At 30.7% G+C, this 22,672-nt stretch overlaps 1 protein-coding gene across 1 annotated transcript in view; it reads right to left on the reverse strand.

Annotated features, from left to right (window-relative positions):
• The window catches only part of LOC130443745 (proto-oncogene tyrosine-protein kinase receptor Ret), a 66,032-nt gene that overhangs the window by 34,568 nt on the left and 8,792 nt on the right, over positions 1 to 22,672 (reverse strand). The window contains exon 2 of the mRNA XM_056778526.1: positions 297 to 539. Within this exon, the coding sequence (XP_056634504.1) occupies positions 297 to 539 (243 nt within the window). The remainder of the gene's footprint in view (positions 1 to 296; positions 540 to 22,672) is intronic.

The following is a 22,672-nucleotide window of genomic DNA, read 5'->3' on the forward strand; positions in this document are numbered from 1 at the left end:
TTCCATGGTAAAGAACCATCAGAGTTCTTGTTTGTGACCTTAGGTGACGTAACGCAACGTTTCTCATTTTCCTCGGGGAAAACTCGTATTTCAGCACGGTCAGATATCTAAGAGTGAAAAACTAGCTTCCTACTGACAAGATTATAGAAACAAAAGGATGATTAGCAGGGTGTCACCTATTAATATTGTGAGGATACAAAGATGTCAAGGACAAAACTCTCGAAGAACTGTAAACGATATAAAAGCCTTCAAAACTACAAACTTTTAGCTCGTATACTTAAAAATATCATACTCACTGTGAATTCTGTGAAAAAAAGTCGTATTAAGAAAAATCCCTCCGGTAGATTCGTTGATTCTAATATACGCATCAATTTCAGTTACGGAAATGAGACTATAAATTAAACGGCTTTGCTTATTCCAGTCGACTGTTATGGAACTCAGATTGAATATAGGGTGATCATGAACACGCTCCATCGAATTTCCTATGGCTGAAGGAATCGTCAATTTTATATCGGACATTGTGAAATAAATTCCATATGCTGAAATAAAGAAATATATTAATTTCCCCAATAATAACAAGGTATATCAATCTTTATTCAAGTTTTCAATTTTTTCGATAGATTTTAGTTTTATTATCTAAGAAATGCTAACAAAAGTGTAGAAGCAAATCTAAAAATGTGAGCTAAGGGTATTTACATTGTAGAAATCAAGAAAATTTGTATTTCTGACAAATTTCTGATAAATTGTCTGATCACAATAAAAATTCATTATCAATTCAAAATCTATCATATAATTTAAGATGAAATTGATGTTGTATGAACGCTCATGTGAACGTATTTTGTGATGGTGCAAATGAAAGTTTAAATTTGAGTTTTTACATATTCAATTGTTAGAATGTTGTCAAGTTTTTCAAACCATGCGCGCACGATTCCACTCTAATTTTGTTAAAACTGATCTTAAATATTCAGTTTTTCCTCACTTATTCATTTCTGATGTAATGCTAGTTTTATTTTTCAAATAGTATCGTAAAGGTCTGAAAATATAGTTGGGCATTCGACTTTACCTATTGCGTCAAATTCATTTGATTGTGAAGGCTTCATCTAAATGGCTTCTCAACATTCAAGCATAATGAGATGGAGCTAGATTCTGGAACAGGAAAATTCTCATCTCAAATTAGTTCTACTTGTTGAATTTTCCCTCGTAAACATAAGTTCTTTTGATAATGTCTCATACATCCAATCAAGATTGACCTGACCAATATTTGTTTTGTCTATTCATCGTTTAATATGAATGTTGATACGTTTGATGAGAGATTTATACCTGAATCTATTCCATTTATGTTGAATTCTCGCTTAAGTTTTCCGCAGAACTTCATTCTATAATCTGGATCGTCTCCTATTAGCTTCTGCAGAAAAGTCATTTAATGTGTATGGAGTTTTTCTTTATGGAAACATCGTAGGACAGTTGCATGACTATACAATATTTTGATAAACTACATCTTGGATTCTCTTCAACTCAAAATCACAATCAATTGTGCTCAACAAAAAGCTATTTTCTTTTTACTAGTTTATGTTCTCCGAATTGTGTACGCATTTCAGATATAGTACTTTGTGAATAATTGAACAACCCTAATTAAATAAGTTTTGTACTTGATGTTTGTAATTCTCTCCATAAAGAGTCTTAATTAAATATTCCATTATCACCTTTGCACGTATTCAGTTTTTCATCAAGAATTTACCATGCTCAATATCAAAATGTCTCCACATCCACACAATCGATTACAAAATTATTTAGCAATTTGGTTCAATTGATTCATTTAGACATTTTAATGAAAATGTCATCATGATTTTAATACAGTTGATTATTTATTCCTAGATTATCCATTATTATCAAAAATTACTTTAATTATTATCAAATTTGTTTGATATAGACTATCTAAAGAATATGCGCTTTGCAGACAATGTAGTCTTCATTTAGAGTAATATTGGTGAGCTTGAAGAAATGTTTTTGGAACTCAACAGAGCAGCAAAGAACGTTGGATTAACAATGAATATGAGCTTAACAAAGGTAATGAGCGATACAATAATAGATATAATCACAAAATATCGTATTATCAAAAGTCAACGCTTGTGCCTACTTGGGTTATAATAAAAAATTTGACAAACAAAACCAGACCGCTAAAATGGTCAAAGGAATTTGCTTCTTGGGCAGCATTTGGTAAGCTTCATAAGACAGTGAGTAGGTAATGTTGGGCGACGACACAAGCAAATATGAACCATAAAGGCTTAAATATGGCCAGCAAAAGAGACTAGAAGACCAAAAGCGCTGTCTCAATTATTTTAACAGTAGCCAATATATGAAGAAAACATAGTGGTCTATGACCAAGATTGGATACGTAATGACTTATGAAGAAGATCAAGATGGAGATATCCCAGATTTGTTTATAACAACTTTTACAGTAGAATTCATGTTTCAGTTTCTCGTTGCGGTTTCAATCCATCGCAGTTTTTTATAATTTATCATTTATCAATTGCAATGTAATCTTGTAAATAATTTTGAGGACACACTGTCTTTTATAGATATTTTATATAACTTATGAATAAAATATCATCAAGATTCTCTTTACCAACTGAAAAGAATCATGAATCCATGCATATATATACTTATTTCACACGTTTTAGCATTTTTTGTTTGAAATAGAGAAACATAAACATCGATCATATTTGCACATTAAAATGAAAATTCCTTTGTGGTTGTTGGACTGTAGCGTATGGAATTAAAACATTCAAACTATGCCTAACGGTTCCACTGATATTTTTTCCTATAAAAAATCTCCAGTCCAGCGAGTTTTGTATTTCTGTAATGCGGTTGTTTGAAGTACAATGAAAAAATAAAAAAAAATGTTGATTGAACTCTATTATTGACGATTTTGGCGAATTCGCAAATCCTGTCGCCATTTTCGTGGAAAATTGTTTTAAAATGTAAGAATAAAAGTTTTTTCAACTTTGCGGATGTGATAAAGTAGATTCTTATTAATTAACCAGAAGAAAATAAGATTTTTCAATCTACATTATATTGAATAGCTATTTTTTGGAAAACTTCAAATTAACCCAAAATTATATGTATCACTCTTTATTAAAATATTTTGAAGTTAACTCAAAGGGTCAATTTTCCATCAATCTTTCAAATTCAAATTATTAAAAAAATTAATTTTAAAAACAGAAGAGACCTAAAATCAAGAACATTTAGAAGCATTAATATATCAAAAAGTCCAAAAAATAAGAAATTTAAGAGAGAATGATTCCATGTAGGTTCGAAACTAATCATTCAATGAAGAATTTTTAAGCGGACTGAACTATCTTTTTGCTTCTATCTAAAGACCTGTTTTGGTGGATGCAAAGATATGTCCACCAATTTTTCGAATGCTTTGAATGTTTTAAAATACTATAAAAATTGTTTAAAAACAACCAATGAACGATTTTCATTCATATATCTAATATTTCATTTGAGATAAAGTCATATCTTGAGGAGACCAGGAATAAAATTCTGGATATCTGATAACAAAATCCATCAATAGAATTCTAATCAATGCGCAACAACGGTTATTGAAATTTGTATTCCATCCATTCCTTTTTTCGAATCCACGGGATAGAATTTATCCATTACCAACTACATATATTTGGTACAATTCTATTAAAACATGGATGAAAAATTTGAGAGTTTGAAAAGTTTATCCAATTAAAACTTCTCAAATTCGTGAGATTTCAGGAAGATACAAGGAAAATATCCCGGTAACTGATATAATTGTATCGTTAGACATTCGAGGACTTTCGTCTTTTATCTGGAAGTCGTTATTCTAGCCTAAATCTTTTAATGGGTCAGATTTATCAGCAAATTTATTCTGCTTTGTTACGAGTTACCTCACTTGGATTACTCCAGAAGTCTATCTAAGCTTGGCTTTGAATTAATAGCGTAAAAATAAGGCAATACATATCGAAACTCTCTGCAATCTTAATAAGAAAATTGTTATTTCGTTATTTCTCTATTTTCATTGCTTTTCCTAGATTGTGATGAATTATAACCAGCCCACAGGTGAAATTTCTCACATTTTGAGCTTTTTCAATGAAAAGCATCAATTTGATAACTATAATATCAATGTCCTTATGTTTTAAATAATTATTGTATAGGTATGATATTATATTCAAATAGTATTCAAATAGTATAATTAGATTTCAACAGCTCCCCACTTTCTGGGAAACTATTTTCATGTTGATAAAATTCGCCAAATTGCAGAGATAAAATTTATATGATGACGAATATAGAAGGAAAAATATCTTGTTTACTTTTTATAGCTCAGAAGCTTGTTAATGTGATAAATATACATATTGAATACATAATTATGTTTTCTCAATATTTCCTCATTGGTACAAAACATAGAGTATTTTGTGATAATAACTTCTTCAAATTCTAAAATTTATGCTAATTAAATCTATTTAAATTACAATACTTGAACAAGAAACCAAATTTCAATAGCTTGGAGAATGTAAAGTGATAGTTTCCTTTTGGTATTTTTTGGTTTTTCTACAAAACATGATTTTTTTTATTAACAATCAGAATATTTTATACATTCTATTGGTTAATTTGCTGGCTAGCGCTAGATAATCTAACGTTTATATTGTCTTATTGTCTTGGTGAGGCTTACAACCAGTGATATAACCTCTTATACATCATCTCAAGTCCAACTTTTTTGCCTTTCTTGGCGTTAACATTTCCTCTAGTTGTGGATTTGGGTTTTGTGATGTTGGATGATCCTTTCTTGGACAACTTCTTGTTAAATGGGCACTCTCAGGTCCACGTGAATGGTGAGATTTGTTACATACATTAGTTTCTCTGAATAATATTCAAATTAGATTTGGAGCCCAACCCCACAGCTCTATTGCTTATGTCTATATACGCTTGATGACAGATTTGTGGATGAGGATTTTGTTTTCAAGTGAGACTTTGAGATTTTCTCCCAATCAACAAAAGTAGTTCTCTTGCTTTTATATCAAGTTGTTTTCTTTTTTTTTGTGATGTGATACTTCCATTTAAGTCTTTTGTCTAGGTGGATTCTTAACTATTTAGCACTATCTGCTTGTGGTGTTTCTGTTCTGTTCAACTTAATCCTCCATTTTATAGCCCCTCTTGTAATTGCTTGAGCCTAGACATTTTTTGTTGCTGGTTGTCGTTCTTGATCAGTAGAGACAATAACTGTATCGTCAGCAAAAGTTGCTGTTGTTGTATACTATGTCTCTGGTAAATCTGATGTATACGGTATGTAAAATAGTGGGCCTAGTACGCTACCCTGTTGCACCGCTACTGCTATAGAAAACTGTTCAGACTTTTCCTCAAAAACTTTTGTTTGGAAAGTTCTGTTATTTAGGTAAGATTTCACAAGTAGGTAGTAGTTTAGGGGAGTTCTTTCAGTTTTGTATAACAAAGCATGAATGAGTGAATCCAGGTAATCCCATATTAGGAATTAAGAGGAATCGTTCTTCTTCTAATCTTCACGATAATAGCTCCAAAACGCAGATCATAATTGATGAATGATTCCTTAAGTACAGAAATTCAGAATCAACTTGGATGATTAATATTTATTTATCAATAATATTTTCTTAAGAAAGTATTTAACCAATCTCTTCAGATTAGTTTTGAAAATTGGCAAAAATATAGATCTGAGTAATTTTTTTCTCTTATTTTATTTCGACAGCCATCCCAGGACTTTCCACTAGATCTTATGAATTTAAGCAGCATAACAAAATTGTTTTTAGACTTGTATATAATCATTTCCCATCAAGCTGAATTTTTCTTCCTAAATAAACGTTTTGAGAAGATTGATGTATAGAGGGCTTAGAATTACTTTTCTACCCTTATAAATATGTATAGTTTATGGTATGATATTATCAGAATCATTAAGGAAACATTGAAATAAAAGAATTTTAGCCAAAATAAGTAAATTAGTCTTTTTTTTTAGTAGTAGACTGTTCAATATATCATATCGTTATCATGTTCAAGACACGTATATTTCAAGTAAGACACATGAAAATGAGAAAATTTTAGATAACATATCACTTTGCCAGAAGCTATCAGAGGATAAGTGATATTCCAACTTTTTGCTCGCCCCCAACACCGAATTCTTCTTGCCACCACATTCGTAGAATTCGTAGCATTTATAGTCTAGTTTCCACAACTCACTTCAATATTTCTTATTACTTCCACCCTAATATCATAGTAAGCATTGTATTACATAAAATTCTGCATGGCATACAGATCATCAAAAATCAATTAAAACATACCATATATTTCATTTGTGTCTTATATTTACCAAAGAAATCAATGGCTTTCAATACCTTCATGATTTTCATATATTGCATTGAGTATTGATATTTTCTATTCCGTTCCATTCACTATGACTATTTATCATAAACCAACTCTCGTTGTAAAACAAGCTCGAATATATATCAGAATGGATATTTCTAGAATTCTAGAAAGCTATCAACAAAAACAAATGAATAAAAGACCTTCCTAGAAATTAGTCTAAAAAATAACATAAATAACTCACCGCTGTTTATAAAAAACATACATCAAAGGCAATATCAAAGGCTCCGATAAACATAAAACGATTCAGCGTATTTGCCAAATTTTAGAGCTCGATTATAATCGGACAGGAATGTAATACGGGATCCATGTTTATGTCGATTTATCATAGTGATTTTTAGCCTTAATTCCAAGACAAGGTCATAACTTATCTCGATGTATATGATTGAATTTTTTAGTCATTGTGAGAAAGCCACCAATTCAAAATATATTAATGAGATAGTATATGCTGGATATAGGTCACAATCTGAAAGTCTGCTATGAGTTCCTCATTTTTAATAAATCATTGGAGGAAATTTTTAGACACGTACAGGAAAATTCTGGTTCTAACCATGGAGAAGGGTAGGAGTTCTAAGTCAAGTCAAAAATATATCTCACAGTGTACAAATCAAATGTTTCCTTTATATATGATTGTACTAAATCTTTCAACTCATTCTGCTGGAGGTCGATTGATACTTGTCATTGTACTTTTCTTGAAATTAGAACACAAGTCAAAGAAGTCACAGATCCGTAAATTACATACAAAAAATGGTAAGATGGAAAAATAGATCAAAAACGTCAGATAATTTATTGCTGACCAAATAATAATCAATGAAATCCGTACTTGATTTAATAAGAATATGTCTAATTATTTTTGACTGGTTGCATTTTTGCGCACCAGAAAAAGTATCTATCCAATGACATAACGAGAAAAATTCTGTCGGATAGATCAATATCTAGTTTTATTCAAGAAGGTTTTCTTCTTCTTCTTCTTCTTCTTCTAGTTCAACCTTAGATGTCAATCAAATATTTATTTCACATGTAAAGAATCTGGGATAACTGTGCTTGTTACAGTACTTATTTCTCGAAATCATCCTCATAGAATGACTACAGAGTACAGCTCCACTTGATTTCATATATATCCATCTTGCCCCTAGTGCGGCTCCCGGTACAAAAGATCATAGGTCCCTCCTCCTTCCCATCATAAAATAGTATCTTTGCATACTTGAATACCTTCTTAGTTGCATTTTGAGTATAATATATAATATTCAAACAACAAATTGACTCTAGTCTCATTACACTGCCGAATAGTACCTTCGGTTATATCTGACATGAAAACTTTCCCAACGGCATTTCCACAAAACTTGTCGATATTTGAACTGTACGCTTCCACTTTGTTAATCAAAGAATCAAAGAAACATCGTCAACTATTCCCGGAACTATTTTTGTCATCTTCAATCTTCCTGACCCTTTCTGGGGTTGTTGTCACCGGGATTTTTCCTTTCACGATGGGATCCATTGCTTTTATTGTCCACCTTACTTAGTTCTTATTACGCCATCACCATTATCCAATCTTCGTTATTAACTACAACTCTCGGCTACCATCAACAATTCAATTGATTTCTTGCCTCAAATCCTCGCTTCTTCTAGAAAATAACCCTACACCTGACACTATTTAGTAATATACTTTCCATTTCTAAAATTAAAAATAATAATCATTTCTTTAGTCTAAAGTCCAATGCTTTCATAATTAAACCGAGTTCCGTTCTCTGAACATACCCATAATATTCTTCAACTGTGTAAAGAAGAATAAATTCCTAAGATCTGTCCAGTTAGTATCATCTGAGCTATTCAAAAGATACTAAGCTATTAGTAATCCCCAAGACCCACGAATTTTGGTATTTTCATAAATATTGACATAATATATAAATCACATTCTGACTAGTAACCAATTTTTTTAACTTCACTGAATTAGAATATCATCAATATTTATTTCGATAGCTAGAATTATCATTTGTTATGTATTATCTAAACTGAATTACGTGCCTTCTGGCCCTCTCTATATATACAATACTGTCTTTCCACACTGCTTATTCCCCTAAATATATTCTTTGAAAACTTCCTCGGGAAGTTTAATGAACACAATGGGCAAGTCTCTGATAAGAGTAATAAATCAAAGATGATTGTAATGTAGCTGTAACTTCCAATAGTTTCACTTTCCTCATAAGTTGCAGTGAAAAATTGTGAAGTTTTCAAACTATATTCATTAAATATTCTGAAATTTTTCATTTTTACCCGTAATAGTCAATAGTCTCCAACCACCGGCATGAGGTTTCAACAAAGTTATATTCCCTCCAATATCTTCTATTTAAGTTGCATATAAGCAAAAACAATATCCTGTATGTGAATTAGAGTCTGGAGTGTCTTCTTTTTTAGTTATATTTTCCCTTGTAAAATTTGAAGAATTAAATCTTTAAGTATATATTAATATTTAAATAATTCTCTACTACAATATCATCATTTTCTGACAATTTTTGTTTTTGTATTTGGTACAATGACTATAAAATTATATACTTGATATTCCAAATCAATAATTTGCACTTATTATTCTTAAAATTCTACCTAAAATAAATTATGTAATTGAACACATGAAAAAATCATTTAATTATTGTGAGATCTAATGCTTTCGTCACTAGATGTTTCTCATCGTATTTATAAAATATGTTTTAGCATAAAAGTTTCTGCCTTTTTAGCTACATGTTTTTCTGATTGTTATTATAACTAATTTTATTAGTTTATAGTTACCACAAATAATTCGAAAGCAATTGAATAATTCATATACCTCCCAGACTCCAAACAAATATATCGCCTCTCTCATCTGGCTTCTATTGCATATTGAAGATGAATCCACAGATCGCCACAGAAGCCATACAACCCTTCAGAAATCTCAGTACAGGTTGAGAATAATATCAAGATCAACGCCATCTAAGATTCTTAGTAAGATCTATAGGACAGCACTACACAATATCCATCCATCTACTTCACATCTCTACTCAAGATTACTGAGTAGGAGGAAATCAGTGAGAATAAGAAGATTCCGTGTTAACAACACCAAACTCACAGTTATTTGATGTCCTTAGAGAGTTGTCCAGTTTGCCGAAATTGTGACGAAACTCTCCCATAGACCAGCTTTTGAATTTGGAAACTAACCTTGAAGTCTTTATATAATTATTATATTTTTTGTTTCTGTGACAATGACTAGCACTGTCAAGTCACGTTAAATCGAAATAAAAAAATTGATATACAATTCGAAAAAAGTAGATGAGAATAAGTATATGTAAATTTTCAAAAAATTAAATTTAAGAATCAGTTTGAACTAAAAATGCGGTTCAAATATAATCGAGAAAAACACTGTAGATGACGCGCCTGTAAATTTTGAAGGTCGCGGTTTAAATATGTGTTAGCTGGGTCTCTTACTAATAGTGTGACATTGTTTTCGTCGCAAACGCATGTTTCCCCCCTTTTTTGGTGTAGGAATGCATTAGAAACACAGAAATTCTTCGACGTTTCGGTATGTGGAGTAGTGCTGTATTTAAATAGGCTAAAGCGTTCAAAGATGACCACGAACCAGTATAACACCAGACAACAGAGGACCACAAGATGATTCTTCACAAAATTTAGGCTGAAAATAGCATTAGTACTGGTAGTGTATGTAGACTTTGTTATGGACGAACACTTTCGCAATAAATCAAACTGTTGAACTTCGAGTAAAATTTCATGCGGTTGGAAGTTTGGAGCCGCGTGCTGATACAATACGAGGCGGAGGGAGACGGTTTTTTAACGCAAATTTTCACTACACATAAACTTGAGTATACTATAACACTTCCGAAAGCATGGTGTCGTCTAGAGTGGAGGAAGATGTTATAAGGGTCGCCAGTAAAAACAAAGACGACCAGGTTCGCGAATTTATATGTTGTACTTTGTACTTTCGAAAATATAAGTGAAAGCCGCTTATCGCTCCAATTGGAGCAGTATTTCAATGCGATTTTTCTACAAGATAACTCGCACCTTCATGATGCGCGTCTCTCGCTGTATACAATAACAGAACTGGGTTGGGAAATTCTATAATATGCCTCCAGATATCAGCTTCTGGAGGGTTGCCAAAAATGGTTAATGAGAATAACCTAGAAAAACTGTAACTTTTTGAAGTTATTTCCGATAATAAGTAAATGTGTTAGACCGTTTGTCATATTTGAACTACCCCCGTATATACGTAACTGAAGTAAATATTGTATTAACCGCTAAAGGCTGCTAGACAACTAACGTCAAAAAATTTGAGGCTATTGTGTAACTAAATAAAAAGAGGTGAATTTTTAGTCAATGTTGTGCCAGATAACAACGTCTCTCATTCTATAGATATTGAATAAAGCAAAAATCCATTTTATACGACAATTTGGAAGAAAACCTAATGACGAAAAAAAGTATGTGCCATAACAATATTCGTTTGTGGTTAAAAATTGTATAGAAGATACTGAATAGAATGTATTATTAACAACGAAACATCTACCAGTTAATTTAAAAGAATATTTTGAATATTTTTTTGTCTGATGTCTGGTATACACACTATTACATGTATGATTTCAGTGCTCAAATTTCACAAAATTCCTATTTCTGTACCTTTATAACTTGTTAGATAAAATCTAGAAAACCGCTAGGAGGCTTGGTTGCTTATACACAATCACGAATTTGATTATTTTGGTGATACGCTGTAGATGCGTATTAGAACTGCAAGTTTCTTATTTTCTAAAATAATACCCTAATAGTTTTATTTCACTTCCTCATCGATATTTCTTTCGAACTGTTTCAATATTTTCTTTAATTATGAACATCAGACGCTTGTCCTACAGATCTTTCAATCACAACACTTACAGTTAAGCAACTTCCAGACTTGTCTTTTGTTTCTAGTGAAAATAATTCTTCATATCCCTTTTTTCTTTGTATCCTAGATTGTATTCATGTTAATTCCAAAAGAAAACATAATTTCTAACTGTAATGATATAAATTATTAAACCTCCAATGAGAAAATGTACATCCTACATTGTAGTGATATGGAATAAATTTTTATGTTTTTCATAGAAACACGTACGGATTTTTATTAATATTGGAAACTGGAATCAATAAACAGAATATCTAAATGTCCCGCAATCTCGAATTGCACCTTATATTACAAATCCTACCTGGTGTTTCTCGGATATGGTCATCTAAGAGGTCAATATAAAACGATATTTTTATCACCGATAAAACCGATTTTATTATTCAAGAAAATTTATCGGGTTGTTGTCAGAAATAAAGGAAACGTGGAGCGAACGACTTTTTGTTAGTTTTTGAAACCATTTCCAATCCTTCCTTGCCGTCCATAGTACACATAAGAATTGTAGAAACCAAATAATATCACAGTTGCCTTGTAGAGTTAAATTTACAGGGAGAATGGTTATTTAATATTTATTTACAGTCTTTCTATTCGTGGGAAATTAATTCACACTGTCTTTTAAGTTCTCAATTTATTTATACACTATAAGTACACTTAACTTATAATAATTTACTTATAAATGTCACTCAAATAATTTATGCGATTACTTCTAAATTCGTTCTATTGGCTACGACTATTTAATACTTATTGCGTTACATAAACTTGTCTATATACCACAAATAGAATTCTACAAAGTTCTAGAAGAAAAAGAAACAAAAGAAATAAATAAATAGACTTTCCTAGAAATTATTTAAAAGAAACACTTCTATAATAAAAAGTTCATCAAAGGCGTGACTGTCATTTATGGAAAACAGATTAAAAGCGCTGCACGAATTCACCTGATTTTAAAATTACACTGTAGATGGACAGGGCCGGCTTAAGAACCCATTTTGCGAGCTTGTTTATAACAATACGTCTTATTTTGTGTTCATATAAGAGGATTAGCCATTCGTACTACAGTTCTTTTCATAGAGACGTTATTACAAATTATTTATAGTAGTGCATGAATGTTGAAGCTTGGAAGAATCGTTGGATGGCTTTACTAATGGAAAAAGCGGTAATACAAACAAAACAAACTCAAAAAGTAACAAGTTGTAATTTATAGTTATTTCGATTTGAATATTTTTCCTAATGAAATTCTCTTTATAATAGTGTCATAAGATTCATAAGAAGTTCTATTCAAATCATGTCTTCGATTGCCATGTTAAACGAAATTGCATAGATTATATCGAAATGATCCAAAAAAAATATTGACAAATGTGCAAAAGCAAGAAACCCAATAGACAGAGACAAAAAAGAGAATTTGGGAACTTAGGTGGAGGTGGGATATTTGGAATTGTAAAGGACAGGACCATTGCAAAAAAGAGAAAAAGCTAACTATATAAAAGATTTTCCAAATTATATGAAACTAGAATTTTTTCAATCATATCAAAAAAAATGAGGTTCCTTATGATAAATATGATTTTTCCCTAAGTCCATATTTAGAAAATAGATCAAGAAGTCATTAATATAACGAAAAACACATTTAATGATAATAATTCAAAATTCAAAAATATTTTTTCTATTTTCACTCTTATCAAGCTGCCTACTTCATTTTTCTATCAATAATTTTGTTACTTGGTCACCCCACATTACCCTAGATTTTATTCTCATATCTTCCATACATTCCACATTTTCTTGCTTATTTTTTTTCATTCAATCAACTTTATCGTCCCTGTAACCCCTCAGCTTATAGCTTTTCTTCATTATTTATTATCACAAATAGATTGTTTATTCTCCTTAAATACTTTCCTATAACTTGCATACTTTTTTGTGAACCACAATTAGTTTTTTAATTTTTTTATGAATAATAAGATGAAGAGTGCTTCTTAGTGTATATATTTATTTTTTTCTACACCCACTATAATATTCCCGTCTTTTTCCATTTATTTGCATTTTCTGAATCGGTCAAAAAACGTGAAAAAATGAACCGCTACGGTACTTTTGTGTCACACTTTTATTTCTTCATATTCGTTCAAGAAAATCCGTTTTGTATCTAATTAAAAAGAGTGTAGTATTAATATTAGTGATGGGGAGTAATAGTAGAGAAAGTTTAAACTCCACACCAGAAGATGTTATTCAATCGGCAACTGCGGCGACTATGAATCTTCTCCCTAAGAAATCTAGCTCCAGACGATCTACGAATGTAAGCTTAGATATTATTTATAACATCTTTTAGGAATACTAGGGATCGCAGGAGCTCTGCGGAGGGAGGAATTATATAAAATGAAGTGTAACGTTCATTAATAATACCGGAAATGTGTTAATAATCACAGTACCTGATATAAAAACTCATGATCAACGTCGATTTAATGTTATTGGTGAAATATCTGTCAATAGATTAAACTTGGTAAACATTTATAAAAAATATAAAAACTAATGACCCACAAATGTCAAAACAGATCATTTCGTTTTGCAGTATAGAATTGGAAAATTCAAAAACCCAAGTTGTAGTTTTCAACACCTTTCCAAAAATTCCCTCGTATATCGCAACATATTTCTCTTTACCTAATTCAAAAAACTACACTGTGCATTCATTTCGACGCTCTTCGGCGGTTCTATTAGTAGATTCCGGTGGTGATATAATTCAACTAAAGAAGCACGGTGGGTAGAAATCCAACACAGTTGCGGACGGTAACGTAGACAATTCAATAAAAAATAAAATGGAATCTGCAGTGAAAATTTTAACGGGAACAACTAGTTCGACTTAAGCCATCATTGTGAATGTTCACGATACTACCAAAAATCCAATAAGTACTAATACAACTTTAGACGATGTTATTTCTTTGAACTCGTCAAATGTTGTCAATTCAAGTATCAATAGTAATGTAACTTTTTCTTCGCTTCAAATTAATAATACTCATAGTTGTACTTTCGATCTTACTATTACAATTGATAAAAGTTTTGTCGATTTTTTTAAGTCTACAGACATAGAAAAAAATTTGTATGAAGCTCGTGAATTAGGTAACTTTTTTGCACTCGCAGGAATTGGTAAACCCTGAAACATGTATTACTTCACTCACTTGTTGCATAAATAGCTATTTTCGAATTTGATTTAAAAAATTGTTAGAATAAACTTCATTTTTTGTATTCCAAACCCAATATTTGTCCTAATATTAGCATTTCGACGGCTCAAATTTTTTCTTTGTACTTTCAGCGTTCAGGAAAACATTATTCGTCTATTAGTATTAAGCAGTATTTATACTAGACTGATCCTCTGGAAAATGTTCTTATTTCTTATCTTTTTTACTCAATATTTGCCGTAATATCCATATTATGAAGGCCTCAATATTGTTCATTATAATTTTAACATTTAAGGTAGTAAACCAGTTGAACCATTCCACTATCGCATATCTGTGAAGCACATGTTTAAGATCTGTTAGTATTGATGATTGCAAATTTTTTTCAGTCTTATCTCATGCATTATTCGAAATTTAATTCTGGATCGTATACAAAATTATGTGTTTTCTATAAACTATATATCTGTATTTTTTTTGTGTAGCACAATAATTAATGTTTTTCGAACACTTGTAATTATCCATGTTATCAAATTGAGATTCATGAATTGTGACAATCTTATCAAAGTAAACAACAGAATCGAGCCTGCGAGATGGGGATTTCATGATGTATTGTGATACAATAAGTACCATATGGACTATATATGCTCCATAATTAAAATAGCCGGAAAGAAACGATAATTTAAAACGGGAATTTGAAACAATAGACATTCGCTTGACTAGATTCAGTTTTGATGCTCTTTAGAAACCGACTAGCCAAAAAGAATTATCCAATTTCAGAGGTTCATAACTTCAAAACCAATGATCATATAATAGAAAGATTTTCTAGAAAATTTGATGATACAACTGGTAACAGAAAAACATGCCTCTATGTACATTGAGAAGAGCTATCGAGAAAGATCAGCAATAGATGAGTTTAACATGAATAGAAGCTTCTAAAATAATCAAAAGCAGAAGAAAATGGACAGCCTTGGTCAACAGAATTGGATGAAACACACACAAGATACATGAAAATAGCGACCTCATCATTTAACCACAGCTGCTTAAATACAGACAGATGACCTTTGTTCCAACAGGTGCTATATGACGATGATGATAAATGATCATATGGACATCAAGAGAAGTCAAACTATAGAGCTTCTTTTTTTGTAACAGTCTGTTATATGTTCACATTGAATTCAAAGACGACTAACGAGTTTTCTAGGCCAGATAATTGTTTTTGAAGTACCCCGTATTAATCGTTTGGGAGATTATTGATTATTTTATTCATTTGTGAAGCAAACTTCTCCAAGTTTTCAAACTCTCAAGTAAGACAACAAAAATCTTAACTATAAATGAAGTAACGGAAAACTTCCACTTTATATAGTGAGTGATTGTTTATCTGCTCTAATTTCTGAAGTATTACATCACCCCAAGTTACTTTAGTCTGCTCAAAATGTTTGCGATGCGATCGCTCTATAGGAATTTCCCTGATAGTGGGTGAATCAGATGGCTGGAAGAATTAAAATACACAAGCGGGTAGAAAATGATAAAATAAACTTGTATGATAGATTTTTCATTTTACTTTATAAGAACTCATTGGTTTGAAAAATTTATTTTAAAAAAGCATTTTTTGACATTGTCTTCTTTTATTCTTTCCTTCCATTTTTCTGTTTTTTGCTTTATTTGTCAGTACTCCATTCCCACTATTTTCAAATCTCTTCTAATCGCCTCCAAACATTTTAGCCATGGTCTTCCTCTTCTTTTTTGCCCACATTCGCCATATTTAATACTCGTTTCACCCATCATTCTACCTATATGTTCCAACCATCCTTTCCTCTGTCCCTTAATCATATGAGTCATACTTGGTGCTTATACAACTATGATTACAGTTTTCTGTTTCCTCTTCTGTACACTCCATACTATTCAACAAACTTATTCGACAATTGTTTGAAAAATCATTCACGCCAAAAGAATGGGAGCATTGAACTGAAATTTTAAATAATTGTTGAAGAAGATTAGATGTATATAGAAAAAAATTAAGACTTTACTGAGTGACATAATATTGGAATTACAGGGAAGCAAACTTGTTGGAATATTGATGTAAAAGATATGCTTGTTTAAGATATTATCCATATCAATATAATGAGAGCATTGAGCTGAATTTCTAGAAAGGTGTTTATGAAGGCTTGATGTATGTGAAAAAAAATTAGAACTTTGATGGGTCACATAGTATTGAAAATACATGGCACCAAACTTTTTTGAATATTGATGTAAAACGTAGGCATGTTTAAAAAATTATCCAAGCCAAAAAAGTTAGAGCATTGAGCTGAAATTGTACAAAAAAGTTGAAAAAGGTTAGACGTATGTGAAAAAAATATGTAATACTTGGTACCTAAGCAATTATGATAGTTTTATATTTCTTCTTCTTCTGAACACTACATACCCTTCAAATTCTCCGTAAACCTATTTAAGCGTTTCATACTTTCATATTGCTAGTTTATTTTGCTCTTCTTTGTTCATTCTGCAGATTTCACCTTTGCTTTTTACACCACTTTCTCTAAGAATTTTTTGCTCAATATATATGATATCCAAAGGCAGCATAAACAATAAATGTAAATCCAGAACTGCAGCGAATTATCAATAGCTCTTGAATGAGTTTGTTTTTATATTTTTGCGAAAAGTCCGATTTGTAGAATTGAAAACAAACGATCGGAATTAATTAATTAACAATATTTTGTGTAGACACGTTGATGCAGTTAACAAAGGAGAGTTGATTTAAGCTGGAAAATCTCTTGAGTTTGAAGGTTGGTTATTGTTTCACATTTTTTGTAATAAAAATCACATACATCTAAATGTAAAGTTGGCTTTTTCTCAACCCCCCCCTGTAGTTGTTTCCGGTAAGAGTTTTTTGCATCACTGGATGACTTGATTTGGACGTCATTGGATGAATATTCTATTAAATTTGGTAATATTGGAGCCCCGCTTTGATGTTGCCTCACTCAACGATATCAACTTGTGATTAAGATGGAGACCATTTAACCAGCTTTGCCAAATTATTACTAACACATTTTAGTTTATCAAATATTGATCTAGAAGACAGAAATTTTCAAAATATTAATCTTCTATATCTTATTCATGAACCTTTAGCTTTCGTTAAATTGATTTTTGTTTATTTTATTGATTGCCGGCTGAGTTAGTTTTGCGGTTTCCCAATCCTCGGACAAATTGCTGATTTCATCAAAATCAAACAGGGTGGTAGAAGTAAAATTTCTGATAATAACATTCGTCACTCCTCATTTTGCATACGGTAATTACCTTTATCCTGTTGAACTTCTCTTAAAAAATCGAAAAAAAAACTGCAGCGAGTTGCTATGTTCAAAATATATTACTAAAACTTATCTATTTTCATTTCTTTTAATATTCACAACGTTTTTAGTTATTTGATGTACGTTTATGGTGGATAACATGAATTGCACAATATAAATAGCCCTCAATAGAAAACTATTTTGCAAATGCCAATGTGCATCCCCCGCGTGCAGTGCAGACAGACTAGGGTGACTCACATAACACAATAATAAAGATGGGGATGAAAATGTTCGTAGTTTACGGCAGACAGTCGACGGCAGTGGATTCCTATGTACGTGGACGCATAAAAAAGTTTAACGACTAAAAGGGATTATAATTAAATGCAAAAATTCTATAAAAACTATACTACACCATGATGTTATAGTTTCATCATTACACTACACTACACACTAGATTCTAGAGCCTATATGGGCAGAAAAATGTACACGTACACTTAAAGAAAATAAATCAGTTTTATCAATACTATACAGAAAAAGCTTGTTTTACCACTACTTTATCGATATTTTAAAACTCAATAAAAAAACAGAAAAAGTTCTACTCTAATCCTTCATAATAAAACAGTTTCATCATTACAGATGACATATGTGGAGAGAAATCTACACTACATTATATTAATAGTGTTTCAATAGTATCTCCAAGCACTGCAAGCATACATGGATAGTTGTACACAGAAAAAACTATACTATGGCATACTAAGACAGTTTTACTATTACTTAGAAGTATAGTATGCACGCTATGGACAATTGAATACATAATACTTTATAATATAACTAACAGTCTTAACGGGTAACACGCCTCTATATCCGCGGAGAAAATATCCACGTCAAAATATCCGCGACATAATATCCGCAAATAATTGATCCTCATAAAAAATCTCCGCCGTTTGTTATATATATATATATATATATATATATATATATATATATTCCTGTAATTTGTAATAATTTCTATGACATCGTTTCCCGATTAGGTTAGGTTAGGTTAGGTTATTTATTTGTAAGGATTAATTGTTTTCGGATGTTATGTCGCGGATATTTTGAGGCGGATATTCTGTCTGCGGATATGGAGGCATGCAGCCGTCTTAAGGGACTAGTACTGATTATGAAGGTAAAAAATGACGCATAATTAAATATTTTTTTTCTCGTTTTCTTTGTTATAATGCATATAAAACGTTTTGTTTAATATCTTTTGATAATTGAACATTTTTTTCTTCAACATCATTCTATAGAGGGCACCAAAGTTGAGCGAAAATGATAGCCTCTTACCTGATAATCTCGAATTTGGTAAATACGAAACAAAAAATTCAAAAAGCTTTTTAAAGAGGAAAGTTACTTATATCGTAATTTACCAGCTTTGAATGAAAAATTGGAAAAAGAAGCAAAATAGTAGCTGTTACAGTAAAATATAACAATTCAAATAAAACGCAAAAAGAATTAAATAAATCTGTCGATCGGTGACGAAGAATAACACAACGCGTGCGCGCTCGAACTATTATAACTTTTTCATTATTTCGTTTTTTGCTTTGAAATTTTAGTAGATGTTTTGTGGAAGTAAAAGGATGCGAAAAATGTGAAAAAATCAATTTTGTGCAAATTATAACCGGTACTAGTCGCTTAATACCATAAAAGTTGTACTACAACATAATATCATAAAATTATAATCATTTTAAGGCACAAATTTTGTTTATGAACAGTTGAAGACAGTTAAATCAGAATAAATGACTTATATCGCAAGAAAAAAAATAAATTATCGTTTAATCGTCACTACAAATTACTCTATGAGTAAGTTTTTTCTTTTATTTGCGATTTTCCCATTTATCTAACTCGCTCAAAATAATATTATGAAATTTAAGACTCGTTCTAATATTTAAACTTGTTTTATTTAGATTTTTTGATCGAATAATTGCATTTCCGTCACTTTAGATTGAATTTCATAGTTCAAAGTAGAATAAAATTGAGGTCGATAAGTCACACACACAACATACAGGTGAAATTGGAAGCGTGTTCATAATGGTTCTAAATTTAAAGCTATGTGTATATGAAAGAAATAAGGATATGAAAATAAACCTAACTTTAATTCACCAAGAAATTATACTATTCCTTGATAATTGTTATGATGTGATGATAAAAGGAAGACGACATTTCAACTTTATGAGAAATTTGATTAAATTTATAATTCTCAAAACATGATAAGAACTGAAAATGTTATAAATAGGTTCAGTATTACATTTCTTATGAGAGTAGCGTTGCTTTTAAAAATAAGATCAGCAAATGTTATGAGTTGAAATATCTGATCTATTGAAGAGTAAATTTCTCATTCTATATTAATAAATTGGAGGTACAGTCGCCTAATGAACAGAACAAAGAAAGATCAAAGAAAAAATTCATTTGGAGAAGCGGTAATAACAACAAGATGCCGAAGACAAATAAAAGTACCAAATAGATTTGGAGTAAATGATTAATATTGTTATTGATAAAAAAAAATTATTTTCTTTGTGTTTGTTTGTATTCAAATATCAATTTTTGGAGTTGAAAATTAACTCAAAGGTGGGAGAATGTTGAGAGTCTCGCTATTTAAAAATTAAGAAAATAATGTTTTTTTGTTCAATAAATAGTTTCAGTTTATTGAATTATTTGACATTGATGTAAGACTTCTAAAAATAATACTGATAATTGATTAAATATAAAAGTCCTTATCTAAAAGTCTAATTTTAAGGAATAAGTAATTATTAATATTTTTTAATCTAATCATAAAATTATCTAGCTAATTTTAAAACAGAAGAGACCTAAAATCAAGAACATTTGGATGCATTAATAAAAGTTTTCACCATGGTCAAGGACCCTGTTTGATTTTAGCAGCAGGGTGAATCACCACAATTCAGACTTACTATTTGAACGGAGTTTTCTTAAATAGATTGATTGTAAGAAGAACTGTAATTAAAAAGTCAGTCGATTTATTGCTGAAATATTTTTTGTGAACAGAAATTGGTACTATAAGAATAACCAAACTTAATCTTTTTTGAAAAAAATCAAACACTTCACTCCTCTGACTGATTTCTTAGACTGCAATTTCTTTTCAAAACAAATATACGTAAGTACAATGAAGATGTTCTTAGTTTAATGTTTTCGTCCTGTCGGTCGGTATCTGTTCGATAAATCTCCGATTCTATAAATTTGAATCTGCAGGAATCTAATGCGATTTCAACTGAAAAGCTTGGATATGTGGGAGTCATTAGATTCTTAGCATTTGAAAAGCATGCGAAAAGCGAGAAATAGAATCCGATTCAGATCTTAATCAATATATTAACGTTGCGGGACAGTTTTAAGTGAATATATAATTTATGTTAGCTGAAATGTTGTAACTTTTAAACATCAAATAATTCTCTGTACATTTTTATTGATATAATATTGAAAAAATCAAATCAAATGGTATAATATTTTTTTATATTTGAAATGGTAACTAGTAGAAAAACAGCGTAGATGTAACTAAAATTTACAACATTTTTCAAATCTTTCGATCATGATTTTCCACGTTTTTTTGTCAAAACTTCTTCATCGCAGCATCACACCAAAACAAAAGTGCTAAATATGTTGAAGAGAAATTTAGTGCTGAAAAGGAGAATAGTGTGATTAATAACCTCAGACTCAAAGCTTGTTATCTTGTTGCGGAAGGATAGTTAAATTAACTAGGTTACGAATAGGCCACACTAAGCTTATCTACAATTATTTAATTACAACAAGTGAACCCTCCAATGGAAACTTTCCAAGGCACTAACTATAAAGCACCTAATAACTGACTTTCCCAAATTTTAACACTAAGGACAAGACAAAGATAAAATTATAGAACAAAATTGTAATATCCAGAATCTTTTCAAATATGTAAATGACATTAACATCCACAAAAATATAACCCATCTTATGATTCCTGTCGTTAAAATATATGGTTTGAAGATTTTAAGTGTGTAGAAGTTTTTGGTACATTTTTAAACTTAATGTGGTTCTTGGAGGGTTGTGCATTGAATGTAAGTCTGAAGAATTCCTCACATTGATATTATAGTACTTTTACCATAGAATAGAAAGTTCATGAAGACGATGCTCTATATTTAGTGATTTGGATCGCTAAAATATGCCTTAATAACATTTTCCCTATAAAACCTGCTACACCAACCTTGAATATTTTGTATACGTCTCTATACATGTTTTAGGATTTCTAGGGCAATAAATTCTGTGTGATAATATCAGCTTCTTCTTTCTGAAATGTTTCTGATTAATATTTTTTAGCACAATATATATCATATTTATTACAACTTTAAAGATAAAATTAATAACCCAAAATCAAATGCATAATCAATATATAAATTAATAGGAGTAACAAATTTAATGTTTGCCATAAATCAAACTTTCAGAATTCTATCAAAAAGGCGTAGCTTTTCAACCGAAAATTCATCAAAGAAATTAACACATCGATTCATATAATCTGGAATGTTATCTACATTGTATTGATCTCATTTCTTAATCACTTTGTTAATTATTATGCAAGTCATCTCATTCTTCCTACAACTTTATAGTTTCTATAGCGTAAACCTACGTACTACTAATTTTAACCCAATTGCTAGTCACGATTTAAACAACAAATTAAATGGATACAACTGATTTGAACAATACTTTTCGTTTGATTTCTTCAAATTCATTTATTTCGCATCTCTGCTCTTACATCCTGTTTCCTCAATTCAAAGAGCTGGAATTTCTCTTCGTCACAAATTATTTAAATATTTGTAGTCTCTTAATGATTGTAAAAACTTCTTTAAAGACCCAAAAGGATAGTAGTAAGACGATGCCACTGT

The sequence above is a fragment of the Diorhabda sublineata genome, chromosome 1 (assembly GCF_026230105.1).
Source record: "Diorhabda sublineata isolate icDioSubl1.1 chromosome 1, icDioSubl1.1, whole genome shotgun sequence".
Taxonomy (NCBI): Eukaryota; Metazoa; Arthropoda; class Insecta; order Coleoptera; family Chrysomelidae; genus Diorhabda; species Diorhabda sublineata.